This window comes from Sus scrofa, chromosome 5 (genome assembly GCF_000003025.6).
Source record: "Sus scrofa isolate TJ Tabasco breed Duroc chromosome 5, Sscrofa11.1, whole genome shotgun sequence".
NCBI classification, from domain to species: Eukaryota; Metazoa; Chordata; class Mammalia; order Artiodactyla; family Suidae; genus Sus; species Sus scrofa.
The window spans coordinates 34,204,948-34,228,560 of record NC_010447.5 but is presented as its reverse complement, the minus strand read 5'-3'; the positions used below and the strand labels follow the sequence as shown (position 1 = coordinate 34,228,560).

At 42.4% G+C, this 23,613-nt stretch overlaps 1 protein-coding gene and 1 long non-coding RNA gene across 22 annotated transcripts in view; one reads left to right on the top strand and one right to left on the bottom strand.

The window, feature by feature from the left end:
• The window catches only part of LOC102168027, a 209,937-nt gene extending 198,245 nt beyond the window's left edge, over positions 1 to 11,692 (top strand). For 18 of the 21 annotated variants that reach the window (XR_002344036.1, XR_002344031.1, XR_002344040.1 and 15 more), the window contains one exon: positions 5,093 to 5,501. This is a non-coding gene — a long non-coding RNA (uncharacterized LOC102168027). Of the gene's footprint in view, positions 1 to 5,092; positions 5,502 to 10,407 lie in introns of those variants that run through there. The other 3 variants (XR_002344024.1, XR_002344023.1, XR_002344033.1) reach the window with 3 other exon arrangements.
• Positions 10,045 to 23,613, bottom strand: part of MYRFL (myelin regulatory factor-like) — a 150,646-nt gene continuing 137,077 nt past the window's right edge. Inside the window, exons 20-25 of the mRNA XM_021091985.1 lie at positions 18,028 to 18,087; positions 17,322 to 17,409; positions 14,507 to 14,581; positions 10,816 to 10,936; positions 10,415 to 10,489; positions 10,045 to 10,302 (exon numbers count right to left, since the gene is read on the bottom strand). Coding sequence (XP_020947644.1) covers positions 10,216 to 10,302; positions 10,415 to 10,489; positions 10,816 to 10,936; positions 14,507 to 14,581; positions 17,322 to 17,409; positions 18,028 to 18,087 — 506 coding nt within the window. The 3' untranslated portion in view covers positions 10,045 to 10,215. The remainder of the gene's footprint in view (positions 10,303 to 10,414; positions 10,490 to 10,815; positions 10,937 to 14,506; positions 14,582 to 17,321; positions 17,410 to 18,027; positions 18,088 to 23,613) is intronic.

The following is a 23,613-nucleotide window of genomic DNA, read 5'->3' as shown; positions in this document are numbered from 1 at the left end:
TACATACTTTAAAATCAAATAGCTTAGAGTCCTTCCTTGTCCTTCTCCCTGGCTTAATTGTACCCTAAATGCAATTAGGCACCCTAAGCACAATTGCCTGTGGTCAAAGATTATTATTAGCACATGATATTTTTCAGGAACTTTCCTAGTTTGGTCTAATCTCTGACCAATGTGCCCTTTTCACAAGTACTGTTATTCTAGGCAATAAACCAGAAGACCACCATCACGATCATACTGAGATCTCCTGACTCCAGCTTTGATGACTAAGATTCCCCCAAAGAAAGAAGAATGCATATTTGTCCCAATCCGATCCTGATTCCAATCTGAAAATCTGTTTTTCTCCTTTTTACTGTAAAACTCCCGGCAGTTCGTTTCAATGGGGGGGGGGGCACAGTCTTTAAGGCATTAGCCTGCTGTGGCCTCCTTTGCCCAGCAAAGCAATAAAAGCTATTTTTTTCTCCTTTACCCAAAACTCTGCCTCTGTGTTTCAATTCAGCTGTGGTAGACAGGATTTCGGCAACAGCAATAAGCCATTTGACTTTCTAGTTTCTACTGGAAATCATTTAGGGATGTTTCAGATGTTTAAAGAAGAGAATAACATTCTACTATTCCAATTAATGGCAAAAACAATCACGATGAAAGAGTGAGAAGAATTTAAATCTGTTTCAGTATGTCGTCTTGCCATACTCCCTGGTAAATAAGAGGAAATATTTCTATTTGCCCACCTTTCATTTAATAAATGTTGATTGAGCATCTGTTATGTGCTACATGTTTTCTAGGTGAAGAAGGTGGTGGATGGAAATACAAGTGACTTACCTTAAGCATAATGGACTGAAGTTCATTAAAAGATGTTGAGAATTTCTAACTTCTTACTTGTTCAAAACAATCTCTTCCCAGGGACCATTGTTGATGAGTCCTATATTTGTACACTTTCCACTTTACAAAGAGGTTTTACATAGGTATCTCTTGAAGTGTCCACAATAACCTTTAGTGTAGGCGGGACTATCATGGATCCAGTTTTGCAATTGGGGAAGTGAGACAAAGTATCCAAGATGATACCGATGAGCAGTTATTGAGCCAGGACCAGAGGACCAAGTTTCCTGGCTCTGAGTCTAATTCTTTTTCCAGTTATTCTGCATTTAAACAGGAGGTCATACTGGTGCAGCTAAAAATGGCTTGAGAACTCAACTTTGGCCAAGACATGTTATCAAGAGTTTCTAAATGTGATCTCATTTATATTTGTATGGGGCTGTGAAGAAATTGAAGGATTGAGATTGTGATCTTTGGCATTCATCCCTTCCTCCAATAATATGTCTTAAGAATTGACGAAGACATTCACCATTCACAGAATCCAGCCAAGAAAAGATGGAACCATATATGGAACACTGTTGGTAAATTGGAGGACTCTGAAACCGTGCTTCTGCAAGCTTTAAACAGCCACTCATCGAAAATGCGCTAGATTTTAAATCCTTGGTTGCTTCTGAAGAGCTCAACTGGCTCTTTAGAATCAGACACAAAAATCAATGACATATGTCCTTGAAAAAATGAAAACAAAAACACTTTTAGCTTTGCCAAGTGAAGTTTTTCCTGAAGTGTTTCTCAGAGTGAGGTTGATATTTAGCATTCTTGAGTGAACCGTTAAGCGCTGGTGTAATATAAATAGATGTAATTTAGAGGTTGGTGACAGGGGATTCCACTCATGTCTGTCCCTCTGCCCTCTCTCCCTTCTGTATTATGACTAAATGGACTCTAAGAAATCCTATCAACTTACAGGGCCTGGTAAGTGTAAATATCACTCCCTAGAGCCATTAACATCTGGTGCCTTTTTGACAAGTCATTATCTGGTCTCTTGCAAACTTCAAAGAGTTGTGAAGAAAGGGAAAAATTTCCAAAGGTTAAGTGATGTAATGCTATGGACTGAATTGTCTCAGTGTTGAATTCATGTGTTTCTTATCAAACTGAACTTGGGTCCATTCACTTGATCTGCAGCAAAGGCAGTATACTGACACCAGGTTGTGGTGAAGGAAAGTATAGCATTTATTGGAGGGTACAAAGCCAAGAAGAATGGGCAGCTTGTGCTCAAAAGATCCAAAATCCCTGGAATTTGAATTTTTTAAGGAATTTGGTTTTAAGGAAGGGTTTTTAAAGACAGTGTAAGGGAGAGGGTCACAGGGTGCATGATCAGCTTCTTGCACAATTCTCTGACTGGTTGATGATGAGGGAACAGGGCAATGTTTCAGGAACCTCTGTCATCAATCTTCCAGTTCCAACCAGTCTGGGGTCTTCATGCTGGTGGTCAGCATGAAGTTACCTTCTTCCACCTGATGGGAGTTTTAGTAACTGCAAAAGCAACTCAAGAATATGGCTCAGGATATTATCTACACCCTTTGAGAAGAAACTAAGCCCTTCGCTTTGTTTTTTGGTTTACTATTATTTTGTCTTGATTGACTGTTTCCCTTTGCTTCTGCATTTTCTCACGTCTCTGATTAAATTTGCTCTTTAGCACTCAGAGAAGGCCTAGGAAGCTAAAGCTTTTCTACAAACAAGTGGTAAGGGAGACAGGAGTGGTCTGTCCCCAGGAAGGCCCTCTCAGGGTCCTGTATGGTTTTATGTTGAAATCTAGTCCCCAATGTGGTGATATTTGGAGATCTGATTTGGGGGAGGTAATTAGGTTTAGACAAGGTCATGAAGATAGGGCCCTCGTGATAGGATTAGTGCCCTTATAAAAAGAGATACCAAAAACCTTGATTTCTCTCTCTCCTCCTCCCTCCATGTGTGCACTAAGGAAAGGTTGTGTGAGGACACAGCAAAAAGGCAGTGGCCTGCAGCTCAAGGACACAGCCTTTACCAGACATTGAGTCTGCTGGCACCTTCATCTTAGACTATTGTCTCCAGAACTGTAAGAAATAAATTTCTGTTGTTTAAGCCAACCAGTGTTAAATTTTATATGACAGCTTACGAAGGATAAAGTCTGTAGTAGAAGTGGGTGAAATTTTACCCCAGAAAACCTGGCTCATCTATTATCCTTGCTTATTAACCTTTTTTGTGCCTCAGTCTGCTTATCTGTAGGGTGGGGCAATACAAGTAACTCCCCTCACTCCCAACATTACAAGGTTCTTGTGAGAATCCAGTGAGAGGAGATTTGTGAAAGTTCCTTGGAAACTGCCTATAGCATTGCTTTTTTGCTCTTGGGGATCCTTAGTTTCATGACTCCAATAATGTGTTATTGGGAATCTCCAACTAAAGTTGAAATCCAATAATTATATAGGAAGAATAAATCAAAATTAAAATGGAAAAAGAGGCAGGTTAAGAACTTTATAAAATGTTTTTATTTTTAAAATGCTTAGAGGTTTGAACCCATGTATCCTAATTGTTTTAAGTGAATTTTTATGATTTGGTTGTTTAAAAAAAACTGCTTGTGTGAATTCTTTTATTAGAGCTCAAGAAAATTATTGTAATTCTATGTGCTATGCTATATGATTATTTTGTATTTTCTAGTACTAGTATATAGTATAAAATGATATTTGGAAGCTAATTAAATTCATGTGCAGCACTGAACTCATGTACAAATGGCACATGGTGGCAGCATGTGATATTTCAGCCCAGCTGTTATGGATTTCATTTCTTACTTTTTAAAAAATATTTTTAAAAATCTTAGAACAGATTTAGATTTTTTTTTTAAATTATGACGCTAGTTCACAGAATTCCCATAAACCCCACACCTAGTTCCCCCTATTATTAGCACCTAACATCTAACATCTAACAGTATGGTAGTGTATCTGTCACAGTAAAGGAACCAGTATTGAAACTGAGCAGGACCCTGTGGGGCTCCTGGGTGCAAAAGCCTTTGTGTCCCCCATTTCTTGTTTTTTTAGGAAACAGCCCTCATTTAGCCTCCATGACCTTCTCTGAATTCTAAAGGGCAGGTTCAAACAGTTAATTAGAGAAGGAAAGGGGTGACAAGGAGGAGCATCAAGAAACAATAGTGCAGCCTCAGGGCAGGGTCCTGGTTTCTCCTTAAGGAATATACATAACATTATGTTTGGCTCTTCCGCAGAACTAAAAAGCCAGAGAGGAGGACCACCAGAACCAGTCCTGGGGCCACTAAACACCACTGAGGAAGAATGAAAGCTTGTATCTACCCTGATTCTTATCTGTGGCCCTATTTCCTACTCCCAAACTATAAGACCACCTTCTATTCTTTTTGTTGTTGTTGTCTTTTTTTTCTTTTTTTTCTTGCCATTTCTTGGGCCGCTGCCATGGCATATGGAGGTTCCCAGGCTAGGGGTTGAATCAGAGCTGTAGCTGCCAGCCTACGCCAGAGCCACAGCAACTCGGGATCCGAGCCGAGTCTGCAACCTACACTTAACGGCAACTTACGGCAACGCCGGATTCTTAACCCACTGAGCAAGGCCAGGGATCGAACCCACAACTTCATGGTTCCTAGTCAGATTCATTAACCACTGCACCATGACGGGAACTCCAAGACCACCTTCTATTCTTTCCCAAAGGAGGGCACAGTCTTTAGGGCATTAGCCTGCTGTAACCTGGCAGCAAAACAATAGAGCTATTTTTTTTTTCCTCCTTGGCCCCAAACTTAGTCTCTACATTTCCATTCAGCACTGGTGAACAGAGGTCAAGTTTCAGTAACAATATTGATACATTACTATTAACTTATTCAGATTTCCTTAGGTTGTATCTAATGTCCTTTTTCAGTTGCAGGGTCCCATCTAGGATAACACATTGCATTGTTATCGTGTCTTTTTAAGCTCCTCTTGGCTGTGACTATTTCCCAGATTTTCTTTGTTTTTGATAACTTTGAGTAGCATTGGGCAGGTATTTTGTAGAATGTTCCTCAGTTGGGATTTGTCTTATGTTCTGCTCATGATTAGACTGGGGATGTGAGAGGAATACTCTTACAGACATTTTAATCAGGTGGATTTGGGGCTATTCCAGTAGAGAGTCAGGTAATTATCTGGCATAGGAAAAATCTTTTGGCCTAAAGCAGCACGGTCCATAGTGGACATCTAACAACTGGAGAAATGTTGTACATACAAAGAGAAACTTACAGCAATGTCTGTTCTCCTTTTAGGCTTAACCGATCCCAGGATGTCACAGATTGCCAGAGGTCTGTTCACTATCTTAAGTGCTTTCAGACATACAGATGGCCAAAAAACACATGAAAAGATGTTCAACATCACTCATTATTAGAGAAATGCAAATAAAAACCACTATGAGGCACTACCCTACACCTGCCCGAATGGTCATCATCTGAAAGTCTATAAAAAATAAGTGCTGGAGAGGGTGTGGAGCAAAAGGAACCCTAGTACACTGTTGGTGGGATTGTAAATTGGTGCAACCACTGTGGAGAACACTATGGAGATGCCTCAGAAAATGAAACATAGAACTACCATTTGATCCAGCAATCCCACTCCTGGGCATCTATCCAGAGAAAAACCATGACTCAAAAAGACACATGTTCTCCAATGTTCATTGCAGCACTATTTGCAATAGCCAAGACATGGAAACAACCTAAATGTGCATTGACAGAGGAGTGGATCAAGAAGAGGTGATACATATACACAATGGAATATGACTCAGCCATTAAAAGGAACGAAATACTGGCATTTTTAGCAACATGGAGGGACCTAGAAATTATCATGCTAAGCAAAGTCAGTCAAATAATGAGATACTAATATCAAATGCTATCACTGATGTGTGGAATCTGAAAAAAGGACAGAATGAACTTCTTGGCAGAACAGATACTGGCTCATAGACTTTGAAAAATTTATGGTTTCCAAAGGAGACAAATTTATGGTTTGTGGGGGTGGGGAGATGCGCTGAGGGTGTGGGATGGAAATCCTATAAAATTGGATTGTGATGATCATTGTACAATCATAAATGTAATAAATGCACTGAGTAATAAAAAAATTTTTATTAAAAAAATCCTTTCATTCTGAAGGCTTTCAACATATTGCCTATATAGTAAGTTTCTTGTGGGGAAAATTTTTCAGTGTTTTAATGGCATTTAATGGGAAAACAGTAACTCATTTTATAGAAATCCCCTTATAGGCAATATTACTCAACTAGGTATCTGAAGCCCCATTTGTCCTGAGCATAAGTGAGTGAATATGGCATTGATATGCTGAAAAGAACTCATAACGCTGCTGCTGGAAGCATTCCTTTAGCAGAAGAGTCAAATTAATGGAGTCCTTTGCACACCAGGCACCTGGGATGTTATTTTTTTTATTTATTTACTTATTTTGGCTTTTTAAGGCTGCACCCGCAGCATATAGAGGTTCCCAGGCAAGGGGTCCAATCAGAGCTCCAGCCGCTGGCCTATACCACAACCACAGCAATGCCAGATCCAAGCCATGTCTTCAACCTACACCACAGCTCACAGCAACGCTGGATCTTTAACCCACTGAGTAAGGCCAGGAATCGAACCCTCAACCTCATGGTTCCTGGTCAGATTCGTTTCCCCTTCGCCATGACAGGAACTCCTGGGATGTTATTTTGAAGACGGAGTGGCAACTACAGTATCTAGACCTAGGTCATGCTAGGACAAGCTGATACTTCAGGAGAAGCAAGTCTGAATTTGAATCTAAGAAATTAGAGGAATCCTGAATTCCCAGGATTTAATGTTCTACAAAGGCTATGCTGTTAGTAAAAGGGAAAACAAGTTTCCAAATATAGAACAAATATAAATATTGTGTAATACACATGCATATGCTCTATCTGCACTTTGGTTTTCACATGTCCCCATGTATATATGAACGTTCAGTTACTCAATCCCTTTATAAGCCCTTTGTCATCTTTAGAACAGTGCTGTCCTGTACAACAATAACAGCTAATATTTATTTAGAGACTGTCTGTGCTTTCTATACTTTATCTCATTTAATCCTATCTGTTACAGAGACTCACTGACCTTTTCTATAAGCGAGAAAATTGGGACTTAGAGAAGTTAAGTAACTTGCTCAGAGTATATAAATAAAGCCAGGATTCAGGACCAAGGCAAGAACTCTTTGGCTTCAAAGTCTCAGCTCCTAAGTCATTTCAAAATGCCTTCTGTATAAGCAAGGGACATGTCTTTTCTTAATAGCACTCATATCTCCATCCACATGGCATGTGTTTAATAACATTTGAAAATAAGGAAAGGGATGTATTATTCCTACTGATTACCATTGTCAACGTTAAAAAAAAAAGAAAAAAAATCCAGTTGTCTCATCCTAATTGATCCATAAGCTAAAAAGGGTTCTGGGACCCAGTTCCAGGGTGGGGAGGAGTCTTACCCCCACACCACTGAAACCTTCTCAGACACTAGTTGGGTGTGAAATTCAACTCAATTCTGATACTGTTTATCAGGAGATAGCTGCGGATTCCACAGGTTGAGGGCTCAGTCCTACAGAACTTCATTTCCCTCCCCCTGACTTCAGAAGCCAGTCACAATTCCAGGTTATCACGTGTGCTTCTTGACCCACCAGCTAAGTTTAGACGTTCCCCCATCTGCCCCCACCCTTAATTTGCTAGAACCCAGAACTCAGAAAATCATTTTGCATATCAGATTATGGGTTTATTATACAAAGAATGTAACTCAGGAACAGCCAGATGGAAGAGATACACAGAGTGAGATGCATGGAAGTACTTTAACTTCCACGTCCTCTCCATGGGCTGCTGCTCTTCCCAGGTGTCCATGTGTTCACCAAACCATAAGCTCTCTGAACTCTGTCCTTTGCATTTTTATGGAGGCTTCATTACATAGGCAGGACGGATCAAATCATTGGTCACTGGAGATTGAAGTCAACATCCAGCCTCTTGTCCCTCCTGGAGATCACAGGTGGGACTGAAAGTTCAAATCCTCTTGTCACGTGATGGTTTGTCCTAGCAACCAGCCCCCATCCTTTGGTGCCATCCAATGTCGCATCATTGTAAAACAAAAGACATTTTTATCTATCTCAGCACTTAGGGAATTCCAAGGGTTTTAGGAACACTGTGCCTGGAACAGTGGATAGAACTCACACATACATTTCTTATTATAAATGACAGTATCACACATGACAACAGTAAGATAAGGGAAGACCAGCCATTCAGCAGCTCTGCTACCTGAAGCTAGAGTTAGAGTGGCTTGAATCTCCTTAAAATATAGTATGTTAATAAACAATTTGAGGTATAGAAAGGTCAACAGACACGATGATGATCACAGTTGAAAAGATAGGTTAGAAGTTTCCATTGTGGTATAATGGGATCGGTGGTGTCTCTGGTGTACTTGGCGGCAGGTTCAATCCCTAGCTGGTGTGGTGGATTAAGGATCTAACATTGCTGCAACTGTGGTGTGGGTCGCAACTGTGGCTCAGATCTGATCCCTGGCCAGGGGAATTACTCCATGTGCTGCTGTGCAGCCAAAAAAGAAATAAAAACAAAAACCCTGCTTTAAAAAATAAAGATTGTTTGTTACAGTTCTCAAGAGGAGGGACATGGCCTGTCTTGGAAGACCAGATGGGTTAGCACCAGGGTCAGTCAGGAGGCAGAGGGAGAGGGGGGAACTACAGGCAAAAGCCTTTATTGTGGTTTCCACAGAAGGAACAGGAACTGGTGAGGCAGGCTTTGAACTGGCTGTTTGAGTAATTTCAGCAGGTTCTGGGATATAGGCACTGTCCCTAGTTGTCTGATACATGGTCCTGAGGCAGTTAGGGCAGGTGGATATTGGCCCAGAGTATGAGAACTTGATAATGGAGGTGGTTGGGGTGTGAGCTCTGGATTGGCCAGTTTGTATTTGAGAAGCACTCTTGGGCCAGTTGTTGAATATTTCTAGGAATATTTCTAGGAGGCAGAGTCTTAGGTGGGTCAGCAAGACTCTAAGATGTCAACACATCAGAATACAGAAAATAAAAGACATAGTTAATACACTCCAACTAGAGGATTTCTGGCCCTTCTAAGTTGGGAAAGGCATACAAATCTACTCACAAGCCAAGGAGAATTATCCAAAGCCAATCCTGCTGTAAATAATGGAGATGGGTCTTAATACTGTGTAAGTGGGAGTTCCCGTTGTGGCTCAGTGGTTAATGAATCCGACTAGGAACCATGCGGGTTCCATCCCTGCCCTCACTTAGTGCATTAAGGATCTGGCGTTGCCGTGAGCTGTGGTGTAGATCGAAGATATGGCTCGGATCCCGCGTTGCTGTGGCTCTGGTGTAGGCTGGTGGCTACAGCTCCGATTAGACCCCTAGGCTGGGAACGTCCATATGTCACAGGTGCGGCCCTAAAAAGACAAAAGACAAAAAAAAAATAAATAAAATAAAAGATTAATACTGTGTAAGAGAGCCCCTTATATGTAGAGGAAGATCCACGACAACAATAAAAACCCAACACGAACAATGCAATGAGGAGTTCTTTTGCAGCACACAGTAGATCAAGGATTGGGCATTGTCATCACTCAGCAGCTTGGGTTGCTGCCATGGCTCAGGTTCGATCCCTGGTCGGGAACTTCCACACGTCCTGGGTGTCGCCAACAAAAACCAAAAAGCAAAGACAACCGCAACGAGGACCTAGACTGACAAATGCAACTCTCTGAGCCTAGACTGTGGGTTACCTTAAAGGACTTGTCACAAGCTAGTGCTTCCCAAGAGGACACAGAAAGTTTAGCATACGTCAAACATTACAAGGTAGAACTACAACTGTTTTTCTTAAATCCAACTTATTAGCAAGCTCCATTTCATACAGTAGTGTATGTAGTGTGTATGCACCCCCGGCTCCATGGCAAGAGTTTGCCTGAATGTGAGCTCAGCATCAGACACCACCCTCCCCACCCCACCTCCTGACATATCATACACACATTCTCAAGGGTCCAAATTGATGTGGCTCAGATGGGCCTTTCTGTTTTTCTTAAAAGCGTTGAGATATATCACAACAAAGTAAAGTTAGACCTGCCCATTGTGACCCCCCAGCTTCCTTAATAATAGAAGCAATATTTTCAAATCCAACACTGCTGTTTACTCCAGGAAATGTTTTCCTCATAGTCATGGCAAAATTAAACACCACATCATCTCAAATTCCAGCAAACATTTTATTCTCCTCATGACTGTCTCAAAACTGTTGGAAGCCAAAGCCTGGAAAAAGTCCTTTGGCAAATGAATGTTTCAACAAGAGGCTTTAAGTTTCCATTAACTGTATGTGAATATTTTTCTTTGGTAAGGTCCCCAAACAGACTTGAATAAATTAGACACAGTGTCGATAGAAGTAAAAGAAGTAGTCTGTAAAGAAGATCCCAGCGAAGTAAGGATCCGTTGAACAGTCAGCTAAATCCTGTCGGAACAGGGTGGGGAGGGGGGAAGAGATCAGTTAATGTAAGAAGTGATTGTCATTAAAGTAACTGATTGATTGATTGATCCTTTTTTTTTTCTCTCTGAGCACTTACCGGAGCAGCTACCCGGAAGTGGAAGGCACTATCAAAGAACCGGGCTACAGGGAGGCTCCAAATGTGCTGATAGCCCTAAATGATGGATGAGAGAGAGATCCATTTCATAACTGCATTTTACACTCAGCCAGGAAGAGTCCAGGCTGAGAAAGCATTCCCTGGTCTGCCATAGGAGAGGTATTGGTGACAACAGCTTTTGGTGGCATTGCTGGAAAAGTCTGCAGCTTCCAAAGGTCGCACAGAAGATGCTAAGCCAAGCCCTGTGACCAGAGTCAGCAAAGGGCAACAGTGACAGGTGCTCATGACATCTCTCTCTTAGACAGAACCAGAGGCTGTGCCACAAGAGTAGACTCACTTCTTCTGGAATGGGGACAGAAGGCCAAGGAGCCGGAAAATGTTACCTGTGTCATCTCCTGGGAGACCTCTTGGTAGCCTTGCATCCCTTTGTCGTCCCTTTTATTATAGAAACACATATTGCCAAGGGTGAACTTGCACTGGAAGACTATCAATGGCTCAGTTGTGCTTCAAGAGACAAAGGAGAGAAAGGGCAAGTGGAAAGGTGGTTATCAGCTCTCACTTTGCTGCACCTTGATAAGAAGTAGGACTAATGGAATATAACTTAGAAATCCATTCAAAGTTTCAAAGAGGCATTTTATGCCATAAAGCTCGTCGATGCCAATATACTGATTCATGTCTCACTGTTACAGAAAGAAACTCAAGCTCAATCTCAGATGACTGCCATTAGGGACTGAAGGTTTGCGTCCCCCCAAAATTCATAGGTTGAATTCTAACCTCCAATGGGATGGCATTAGGAGGTAGAGCCTTTGGGAAGTACCTAGGTCACAGGGCTAGAGCCCTCACAAGTGGGATTAGTGCCCTTAGAAAAAGGACCTTAGAGGGCTCTCTCACCCCTTCTGTCATGTGAGAACATAAAGAGAAGACAGCTACCTATGAACTGAGAAATGGACACTCACCAAACGCCAAATCTGCCAGTGTCTTGACCTTGGACTTAACCAATCTCCAGAACTGTGAGAAGTACATGTCTGTAGTTTAATCCACCCATCTGATGGAATTTTTTGTAGCAGCCTGAACTGACTAAAACTAAAACTGAGGTAACAAATGATACTCTCCAAAACCTAATCTCATAACTTATCATTTTGACATCAGAAATTCTGATCTCCATAGATTATTTTTTTTTCCTTAGGGCCACACCTGCTGCATGAGTTCCCAGGTTAGGGGTAGACTCGGAGCTGCAGCTGCTGGCCTACGCCACAGACACGCCAGATCCAAGCCGCATCTGTCATCTACAGCACAGCTCATTAACCCATTTAACCCACCGAGCAGGGCCAGGGATCAAACCCGCATCCTCATGGATACTAGTCATGTTCATTAATGCTGAGCCGCAACAGGAACTCCATCCATAGATTTTAAAATAGTTTTTGGCTATATCCCTTCTCTTTTCACTGGTAGCTGAATCTGCATCTATCTGAAGTTTCCAGGATTTCAGATTCTACAAATTCCTGGTCTGGGTAGGTTATTACTCGAATCGGTGAGGCAAACCACACAGGTTGAGATGTGGAGGTGAGCCCCAGTAGGACTCACCAGCCCTTAAAGCTATCAGAGTAGAAGGCTTTCAGAAAGAATGTTCTTCTCTGGAGGCTGGCCTAAGGACCATCATTAAGGAGTTCCCATCGTGGCTCAGCAGTTAATGAGCCTGACTAGTATCCATGAGGATGTGGGTTTGATCCCTGGCCTCACTCAGGGGATTATGGAGGCAGTGTTGCCATGAGCTGTGGTGTAGCTTGCAGACATGGCTTGGATCTTGCGTTGCTGTGGCTGTGGTGTAGGCTGGCAGCTGTAGCTCCGATTAGACCCCTAGCCTGAAAACTTCCATGTGCCATGAGTGCAGCCCTAAAAAGCCAAAAAAAAAATCATTTTCAAGAGGATGAGATTCATCTATCTTCAGAAACAATCTTTTTGCACAAGGGGGACAACCTACAATCTCAGTCGAGTATGTGCGTTACTTTAAGATCACCCGCATTAGGAAAAATGGTTCGTAAACTAAAAAGCCTGATTTAGTAGTTCAAGACGACCTTCTGTCACTTCAGGGGATATACCACTTCAGCTTATTTTTCTCCACTGAAGCGAGGAACGAATGAAGAAACGCTATTCCAGGTTGCTCAGGGAGCACTCGAGATTCGTATATTTAGCTTCTGCTTTGCCTTGAAATATGGTGGGTTTTGAGTCAGGAAATTTTGCTTGAAACAAATCTTCCCAAAGCAAGCAGTTGGCTGGTGTTATCAGCTCGTTGCAGAAACAAAGGTGATGGGACAAGTATGAAGTCTGAGTGAAACAGAGGAAGAGGTGGAGCAGCGGGGTACTGATGGAGGAAGAATAACAGAGCTAGGGAAGCAGAGGGAGAGAGGGGCGGACAGAGGAAAGGGAACGAGGGGGAGAAAGGAAGGGGAGAAGAGAGGCAAGGAGGAGGGGGAAAGGAGAGACCAAAACCAAGAGGCTGGAAATAAACACCACCTATCTTCATGGTGAGCAGCTCATGGGATAATTTTGGCAAAAGTCTTAAAGTACCATAACTCTTTAAAATATCTGATAGAGTAGAGATTAGAGTTTTGTGATTTTGGAGGAAAAGCAGTTATAATAAAAGATACTATTGGACTTCCTGTTGCGGTGCAGCAGAAACGAACCCAACTAGTATCCATGAGGATGGAGATTCGATCCCTGGCCTTGCTCAGTGGGTTAAGGACCCGGCGTTAATGTGAGCGGTGGCATAGGTCAAAGACACAGCTCAGATCCCGTGCTGCCTAGCCTGGGAACTTCCATATGCTGCAGGTGTGGCCCTAAAAAGAAAAACAAACAAACAAACACAAAAAAGCTACCATTTATGGAGTTTCTGCTGTGTGCCAGGAATGGGCAATATTCTTACATAGCACATTTCACTGGGCAGGCAGGACTGAGGGTTAAAAGGATGGGCTGATTGAAAGCCCAGCTCCAGGAGTTCCCGTCGTGGCGCAGTGGTTAACGAATCCAACTAGGAATCATGAGGTTGCGGGTTCGGTCCCTGCCCTTGCTCAGTGGGTTAAGGATCCGGCGTTGCCGTGAGCTGTGGTGTAGGTTGCAGACGCGGCTCGGATTCCGCGTTGCTGTGGCTCTGGTGTAGGCCAGTGGCTACAGCTCCGATTCGACCCCTAGCCTGGGAACCTCCATATGCCGCGGGAGCGGCCCAAGAAATAGCAACAACAACAACAACAAAAAGACAAAAAAGACAAAAAAAAAAAATAAATAAGTAAAAAAGAAAAAAAAAAAAAAAGAAAGCCCAGCTCCACCACTTACTGGCTGTGAGTTTCAAGACAAGCTTTTTGACCTCTCTAAACCTAAGCTTCCCATCTGAAAAATAGAAACTAGGAAAAAAAAACACCAACCTCAGAGGGCTGTTGGGATGATTTTATGACCCAATAGTAAAGCGTAGCATGTCTGGCATGTAGTCTGGGCTCAGAAAATGATAGTTAATAATTTCACTATTATTATTGGTGATTCTCCTTGTTATGGTTTAATGTCAAACTCATCTTATAGCTGAATAAACAGTAGCTCAGAGAGGATAATGGTGACACAGAGACAAAACTGAACCTTGGTCTGCCCAACTCCAAACTCTGACACCTTTTTTTCACCGCCTTGGGAAAAGGGGGTGGTGCCTGCATTAGCATTTTTTTCCCGGGAGCTTGCAAAAATGTGCAGCCACCCTCCCTCCAGGGGCCACACTGATTCTAGCTTCCACCCCAATTGAAAGGACACAGCCAGGGGCAGTCAGTAGCCTTCGAGCATCGAACCCAAGATCCCTCTCACTTTGCAGGTGTGAGTGTACATCCCAGAGCCTTTTCATTCCACCCAAGGGGGCCTGGAAAGTCCCAGCCTTCATTTTGCAAACCCCTCCCTCAGGTTGGCCCACCTCTCAATGCAACCATCATTCTTTAACTGATAACTTTCTGCCTTCTAACTTATCAAACTGAAGGAAATGCAGGCTTGCTATTCAAATAATGATAAAAACAGAATTGTTTTCACAGCTATCTATGTACTTACTTGATTTCCAGAGAGAATTTGACATTGGTGGGTGTGTGCTTATTAACAGGAATATGGTAATTGTAATTTCCAGACCTAATTATGGAGAAAAAGATAAAACCACAAATCAAAACATGCAGGAAAACATTCAAAACGCTTTTTGCTACTCATTGTATACTCTGTACACTGTGAAATATTCTGTAATACATAATAAATACAGAAAGTCAAGTTTTACATGGCACGTTCATGTTTTTCAGAAGCATACCTGTCAGATTTCAAAGTGATCCCTTTCAGATCTTACTACACATAAAATACACCACAAAGACATATGGTTTGTTAGAACACACCGAAGAAATGATGGAGGGTCATATCCCAGGGCCAAAGGCAGAAAACTAAACACATAGGAAATGACTTCAGTTCCCCTTAAGGAGATAGAGATTTCAGAAGACAAATGAGGTAAAGGCCTCAAACTAACAATCCCTCTGGAAAGGAAAAGTGGAAATACTAAACACCAGCTTTTCTCCTATAAGTCACTCCCTTTTGGGCAATGTTAGCAGGAAGTATCACATACTTTCAGAACTGGAATCAACTCAAATTATTATAGACCTAAGTACCACTTAGGAAAAAAAGCAAACTGCAGAGCTCCCATCACGGCTCAGCGGTAAACGAATCTCATTAAAAGACATGAGGATGCAGGTTGGATCCCTGGCCTCGCTCAGGGGGTTAAGGATCTGGCATTGCCATGAGCTGTGGTGTAGGCTGGCAGCTGAAGCTCTGTCCCTGTAAGAGAGATACTTGGGGAAAGTTCCTTTGACTCCTATTGTAATGAAAACTCCAACAAAAAGGCAAATTGTATCTAATACAAGTTCTTATGACCTGGCCATCCCTTGAATTACATGGAGAAATAACTTTTCCCCAGATAAATGGGGAAAGAGCCAGTCATTTTCAATTCTCGCTCTCTCTCAGAGGTTCCCAGGCTAGAGGCTGAATCCGAACTGTAGCTCCCGGCCTATGCCACAGACACAGCAACACGGGATCCGAGCAACCTACAGCACAGCTCACGGATCCTTAAGCCACTAAGCAGGGCCGGGGATTGAACCTGCGTCCTCACGGATACTAGTCAGATTTGCTTCCGCTGAGCCACGACGGGAACTCCTAAATTCTCCTTAATGAATATTAAATTGAGTCGTTAAAAATAAGAAAGCAAAAATAAAAGCAGTAGATCTGAATTGGGATTGGGAAAGCCTTTTCCTTCTGGAGGAAGCTTAGATAAATAGAATTCGCTCCCTACCTCGTGCCTTCCAACTTTTGCATGCTTTCCAGCAACCCAATTTCTTAGATGGTAAGTATCCTCATCTTACAGGTGAGAAACAGGTACCCAGGGAGAATAAACATCTTATTAAAGTGCCAAACCCTCTCACTCTTCATCTTCTTCTACCACACCAATTAGTGTCTGTCTCTGACTTTTTCAAGCTCACTGAGCCTCAGTTTCCTTAACGACAAAATGGAAATAAATAACACTCACATCCTGTGATTTTGAGAGAATTCAATGAGCTAATGAATGTAGAGTCATAAAAAATCATCAAGCACCATTCATATTATACTCAAAACTCAGGATCATCAACCTGAAGCCCAAGCTGTATCAGGTTGAAAAAGAAATAAGGCTGAGAGAATCCATAGGATTTGTGACCCCTGTTCACAATACAGGGTCTTGCTTTTATTTTATTCTATTTTTTTACTGAAATATAGTTGATTGACACTGTTGTGTTAATTTCTGCTGTACAGCCAAGTGATGCAAGTTATGCATATATATATATATATATATATACACACATTCTTTTCTTTTTTTCTGAGGACCTTGACTTTCAATTCAGCAGGCTTAAATATAGTAGGCTTAACTAAACCAGGAAATATGGATTAAATAAAAATAACTCCCCATTCTTAATGCCTACAACTTGCATACTGTGCTGAAGCTGCTAGGCTTGCCCTCTATGCTTCTAGATACATCATTACCTGGCTGCAGGTGATACACTGAAGATGAATGTTGCTAAATTTTGCAATACCTAGATTTTTTTTTTTTCTTAACTGAGAAAGCTAAGCGCTATTTTTTCAGTAATTAAAATAATGACATCCCTTGTTATTAAAATATATAAATGTCAGCTCAGTCATAACTTGGACCATCAGTAATGTCCTTCTTGTCTATAGAATTAACTAGCAACTCCAGGCCTATGGTATGTGGCCTCCGAGAGTCCGCTACAGAGCTGTCCCTAAGCTTTGCTTTGGACCTACTCATTAAAATCAGGACACTGTCATCTTTGGAGCCATGGTTTATTGACATTTGCTAGTACCAACCACTTTATGATTCCCTCGTCCACCATGTAACAAGTGTATTTTCACTTAAGGAACAGTGTAAGCACACATTGATTTTTTTTATTTTTTATTGAATACATCATTTATTTATTAAGTCTTTTTAGGGCCAAACCCACAGCATATGGAGGTTCCCAGGCTAGGGGTCAAATTGGAGCTGTAACTACCAGCCTACACCACAGCCACAGCAACACGGGATCTGAGCCACGACTGTGATCTACACCACAGCTCACGGCAATGCCAGATCCTTAACCCACTGAGCAAGGCCAGGGATCAAACCCACGTCCTCATGGATACTAGTTGGGTTCATTAACAACTGAGCCATGACAGGAACTCCCAGCACACATTGATTTTACTGTGTAGTGTTAGCTTTCATTCCAATCTCAAAAACCCAGAGCCCTGAGTAACTTCCAGAAACAATGCAGGGGGAGGTGGGGAGGTGGGGAGGTGATGGGGGAAGCTTACCCACCCGCACTTGAGGCTTCTGCTGCAATACTGATGATCTATTATTTGCTGGGTTTCCATAATTTGAATAGAACTGATGGTTGTATCAATCCCTGCATTGAGAAGAAATAAAATAAACTCTTCTGCAGAGGAAAAGAGTATTGTGCTCCAGCTCAGTCTCCAAATGGCAGAATGTGAAATAAGAGTTTCCTAGCTAAATGGATTCCATTTGCATTCAAATGGGGGAGGGGCAGGAAAAGAAAGAGGGGAAGGCTTTTTTGTTGTTACAGTAAATTTTAAGAAAACTTAAAAAGGATATATATAGCCCCATAATATCCAAAAGAATTTCTGGACCATGCAAGTTCTACTTAATTGAAATTTATTGAAAATAGAGACTGCAAGGTACTATGCAATCTAACCAGTACAGTAAGATTTTTTAAAACATCAGAAAACAGAAAACCAACCAAACCTTGAGCAGAAAAACAGAAGAAAGGGCAAAGTAGTTCAAGTAAATTATTAAAATCCATGAAGAGCAACCACAAATGCCCAGCAGTGAGCAACCATTTCTCATGCCTCCTTAATGGTCAGGCCGGCATCGATTACAAAAACACCATCTCACGGGTGTTTGCCTCAGACCCTTTGCCTCAACTCCAGTAATGCTTTCACAGCTCGCTGTTCCCCTGCCTGGCTCCACAAAGCCCAAGAATAGAGTCACTTAAATGTAAACTTACAGTCACTCCCCCAGTCAAGGCTGGTTAACTTCTCTCTGGCTGAGAATGATGTGCTATCTCCTGAGGAGGAAAAAAGTCTGTCAGTCTCGAAGTTCACTCAGGATGAGAAGAGACCCGGTGGCGCCCTAGTTTGTCTCTGTCAATGGAATGTTTCCCCACCTTTCTCTCTCCCACCTGTCAACCCATCACATCCCTATCCTGTTTCTTACAGATCTCATTTATTGTTGACCTTCTCCAAAAAGCCACCTGCCTGTTTGGGGCTGCATCATGTCCTCCTAGTTCTTATGTGTGAAGCCCTAACCCCTGGTACCTCAGAGTATGACTGTGTTTAAATAGATAATTCACTTAAAATGAGGCTGTTGGGGGGATGCGCCTAATTCAATCTGACTGGTGTTCTTATAAGAAGACGAGATGAGGACACAAGAAGCCTACTTGTATGGAGGACAGCCTTTGTCAGGACACAGAGAGAAGGCGGCCATCTCTTGAGCCAAGGATGAAGCCTCAAGAAACCAGAGCTGGGCTCTGGTTAATGAATCCAACTAGGAACCATGAGGTTGCGGGTTCGATCCCTGGCCTCGCTCAGTAGGTTGGGGATCCGGTGCTGCTGTGAGCTGTGGTGTAGACCGGCAGCTACAGCTCCGACTGGACCCCTAGCCTGGGAACCTCCATATGCCACAGGTGAGTCCCTAAAAAGACCAAAAAAAAAAAAAAGAAAGAAAGAAAAAAGAAAAAGAAACCAGAGCTGTTAACACCTTAATCTTGGACTCCAGACCTGTGAGAAAATAAATTTCTGTTCTTTATGTCACCGAGTCTGTGGCATTTTGCTGTGGCAGCCCCAGCCAATTAAGACACCATCCCAGATGCTGCTCACATCATCATACAAGGCCATGGCATGTATGATTGCTGAACCCTCCATGTGCTGATCAATCAGTGATATCTGCTCTATCACTGTACTCTGTACTGCTACTTAATTCTGCCTTTTTTTTTTTTTTTTTTTGCTTTTTAGGGCCGCCCCCGTGGCATATGGAAATTCCCAGGCTAGGGGCCCAATCAGAGCTACAGCTGCCAACCTACACCACAGCCACAGCAATACCAGATCCCCGACCCACTGAGCGAGGCCAGGGATCAAACCCACATGCTCATGGATACTAGTTGGATTCATTTCCTCTGCGCCACATTAGGAACTCCCTCTTCATGTATTTTTGCCTTTCTCAGCAACTCCAGAATAAGGGAACTCCATTAACAATCTTTGAATCATCTATAACTTTATTTATTATTATTTTTTTTTTTTTTTGTCTTTTTGCCTTTTCTAGGGCTGCTTCCCGCGGCACATGGAGATTCCCAGGCTAGGGGTCTAATCGGAGCTGTAGCCACCGGCCTACATTTCAGTCACAGCAATGCAGGATCCTTAACCTACTGAGCAAGGCCAGGGATCGAACCCGAAACCTCATGGTTCCTAGTCAGATTCGTTAACTACTGTGCCACGACAAGAACTCCCCAAAATCATCAATAACCTTAAGCAGAATGTGATCCACACAGGAAAAAAGGGAGCTTAAGGTGAAAAACTGGGCTGCAGCCAGCTGAAAAGGGGCATCAAATCACTGGTGTTGGGCCAGAGCCTACCTATGGAGAAGGAAGCCAGGGGAGTGGTTATGATCTGTTAGAGCTGAAAAGGCGTTTTAAAAGCAGTTTTGGAAAGGTAACCATTCAGATGATTGTTGTTAAGGCCCTGAGGGGGAAAAAAATGTATCTTTTTTTTTTTTTTGCCTTTTCTAGGGCAGCTTCCTGCATCATATGGAGGTTCTCAGGCTAGGGGTCTAATCGGAGCTATAGCCACCAGCCTATGCCAGAGCCACAGCAACGTGGGATCCGAGCCGCATCTGCAACCTACACCACAGCTCATGGCAGCACTGGATCCCCACCCTACTGAGCGAGGCCAGGGATTGAACCCACAACCTCATGGTTCCTAGTCAAATTCGTTAACCACTGAGCCACGACAGGAACTCCAAAAAATGTATCTTTTTAAAGTGGGCCGTAAAAGCAGTCATTTGGTGAGTTGCTAAGCAAACCTAACAAAAGAATTTTAAAGTTTCTTCCATCAGTTTTAAATTCGTAGATTTTTTTTCAGTTCTTTCTCGCATTACTTCATTTGCATTAAATGATATCTATATTTTTCAATATAGTTTTGGGCGAAACAAAAGGACATTAGCCTCATTTAGCAAGAGGTTAATACATAAATTAATACAATATGTGCTGCTTTCTTGGGAAGGAAAACAAGGTGAGATCTCAAACAAGTTTCTGTACGAAATTTCAGGATAGAAAGCAAAGCAACAGCACAAACTAGTTGGGGGCAATCGCTCCTAAGGGTCTCTGTCCTTAGCACTTGTCCTTCTATGTGGAAGGGCTGGTTTAATTTTCCAATCGCCTAACCATGAGCTGCTAGAAGCCTGCACCTTGTTCACTATCGTATCCCGCATAAGGCAGTGCCAAGCTCAGCTGGGACGCTCAATAGATATTTGTGGAAGGATGGAAGGAGAACAGCCAGGGAACAATGAAGGGCAAGAGGAGGGAAAGCCAATCATGTATCTTCTAGAAAAATGTTTCCCCTTGTGCACTCAGAGGGGAAACCTGCAGGGGACAGGTGCAGAGGATGCCGGGAATGGATGTGGGAAGCGGGCTGCTTCATCCTGTTAGCAAATGCGAGTGAGACAGGATTTGAAGGTGAAGCAAATTTCCCAAGACTCCTCCCCAATGTGATGCTTTTCTTTAAGGAGAAATGAACCTTGCTATGTGGGGATTTTCTAGAAAATTGAATATTATTTCCCTTGACATCCAAATATACGTGCTATCTAAAAGGCCTCCAGATTCCTTGATTCCAGCTATCCAAATAATAATTTTCAAGCACTGGTCTCCTGTTATGAGTTTTGCTTATGATCACTTCCACAGCAGGCTACTTTACAAGGCAAATGAGGCATAAAGAGAAAGGGAAACCAGACTTCTCTATCCTGTCTGTTTTCTTTTCCTACCTTTTGTTCTACTTTCCTGCTGAATTTGCAGGAAAAGAGCTCGTTATAAATTCTGGCAAGAGAACTACAGAGTTGCCTTACTTCCAGAGAAGTGTTTTCAGGTTCCTGGAGACATAGAACCCTATCATAGGATTTAGCATCTAATGGGATAAAGTATTTCTTAACAGTAAGAAAAAGGTGAGGTCGAGGAGAGAGAATCTTACAGCTCAGAATTATGAAAATGGCTTTTCAAAAAAACAGCATTGGAAATAACAAATTTTAAATCTCCTATAAAACACCTCCACATTGTCACTCCTCTGAGGCAAGACCATTCAATTCCGAAAGGCTGGTTATTGGAAAACCATAAATTCTCCTCCTGAAGTCATACAGGGGTGGCTCTCATTTTCCAAGGGCCTTCCAGCAATATTCCCTATAAACTTAATATACATTCCTAGTGGTTTTCATCGTAAAGTGGGCAATATATTTCACCATCAGCAGATGAGATCTCCCAATAAACTAAATTAGAAACTTCTGGAGAGGAGAGATTTAAGACGGTGTCCAATCAAAGCCTACCCCGTCGTGGTAGAATGCATATACCGCACGATTTGTAAAACTGTGCGGATGGCTGAATCCCAAAACAGCATCTCAGATGCCTTTTTCTTTCCCGACTGAAACAGACTCAGGCCAAGAAAAAGTCAATGACCCCAACCAACTGATGACTGAGTCCTTTCACACAGGGAAATATTCTCTTCTGGCCATTGGCTCTTTGCAGAGTTCCGGTCTCCAAAACAAAGTGAGCATGAATTACAGACGCCTTCTGCTTTGTGAGATTTTAAAAATCTTTACCAAATCTCTTAAAACCTGTAGAACTCCATCCATGCTTTTCCCCACAGGGTCTTTACGTTTTAATGTCAACCTCTACCGCCTATTTAATCTTTATTGGTTCCGTAGATTAAAAGTCAATCCATCCCATTCAGTTGTTTCTACAGAGTAGAAGCTGAATATTCTGAAATACCCATTTTCCGCTTCCTGGTAGTCTTACCTAAACCTCTTCTTAAGTGTGGGAAGAGGTGATAATCTTTCTGAAAGACACTTTTGCAATCAAAGAAAGAATATCAGCTGGGGCTCAGCATGTCGTAAAAATGCTGATTTCCCTTCACTTATTTTACTAGTAGTCTTACTCCTCAGGAAAGAGGCTCAGAAATGTATTCCGGGGCTTGGTAAACTATTAGATTTTACGCCACAGCCCACTGAGCCTTATCCTAAGATTTTTCTTGAATTAAAAAAATTGTTTTCATAAATTTGTAATTGGTTTTAAATGCCTCAGAAACATCCGAATTGGAAAAAAAAATTTGCCTGGCTTTCTCCACTTTTGGATTTAGGAAGCCTAGTGTTACATGATGCCTCAGGCAGAGGGGAGCAGCAGCAGAAGAGAAGGGTCTTTCTTCAGACTCCCAGAAATACCCAACCCTGGGGACATCTCAGTGGCTGTAGCCAAAGGGAAGGGGGCAGAGGGTGGTGAAAAGGCTTTCTAGAACCAGAGTGGACACTTTGTGCATCTTCTGGAGTCGATCCCAGGTACACGCACATACCAAGTTCCAATAGATGGAGGCAGCATGATGCATGGGAAGGAACCAAGGACAGGAAACAGGACACCCAGATTTTGATTTCAACTTTGCTCGTAAGTCACTCTAGAAACTTAAGCAAGGTCCTGAGCCTCTCTTTCACCAGCTATAAAATGAGTAAATTGGTATAAATCAGAGGTTCTCCTGACCTGGGGACTTCAGAACCCCAAATGATTGCATAAAGGGTCTGTGGTGTTGGCTGTGGACTTGAAAAGTAACATCTCTCACACAGATTTTTCAAATGTTGCTGTTAGAATAACACAAATAATTCAATTAAAAGCAAAACTGAACTTATAGTTACCTTCCCCTCTACGTACTTTCTCATTCAAATAACTAAAAAGCATAATGGATTTATAATCTCGGTGTGAGAAAGTCAGGCACCACTGGTGTGGTTTTGCTGTCTGACTGTCTATGACTTTTTTTTTTTTTTGTCTTTTTGCCTTTTCTAGGGCAGCTTCCTGCATCATATGGAGGTTCCCAGGCTAGGGGTTTAATTGGAGCCGTAGCCGCAGGCCTACACCAGAGCCACAGCAACGCCAGATCCGAGCCGCATCTGCAACCTACACCACAGCTCACAGCAATGCCAGATCCTTAACCCACTGAGCAAGGCCAGGGACCGAACCCGCAACCTCATGGTTCCTAGTCAGATTTGTTAACCACTCTGCCATGACGGGAACTCCTCTATGACTTTTAATCCCCCAAAGTTTTCAAGGTTCCTGAGGGTGAAAGTAAACAGAACATGGAAATACTTTCTTTTTTTCCCCTTGAACTGAAAGAGGCAAGGGGCAACTATCCCAGTGTGTCAGACAGCCTGATAAAGCAGAACTTGAACTCCATTTTTAGCCAAAGAAGCTGATAGCTGTGTGTGGGAGGACACAGCCAGGCACCTTGGAGCAGATCTTGTTTCCTCAGGAGTCTCTTCAGTATCTCTCACTGTTATGGAAACAGAAGATGAG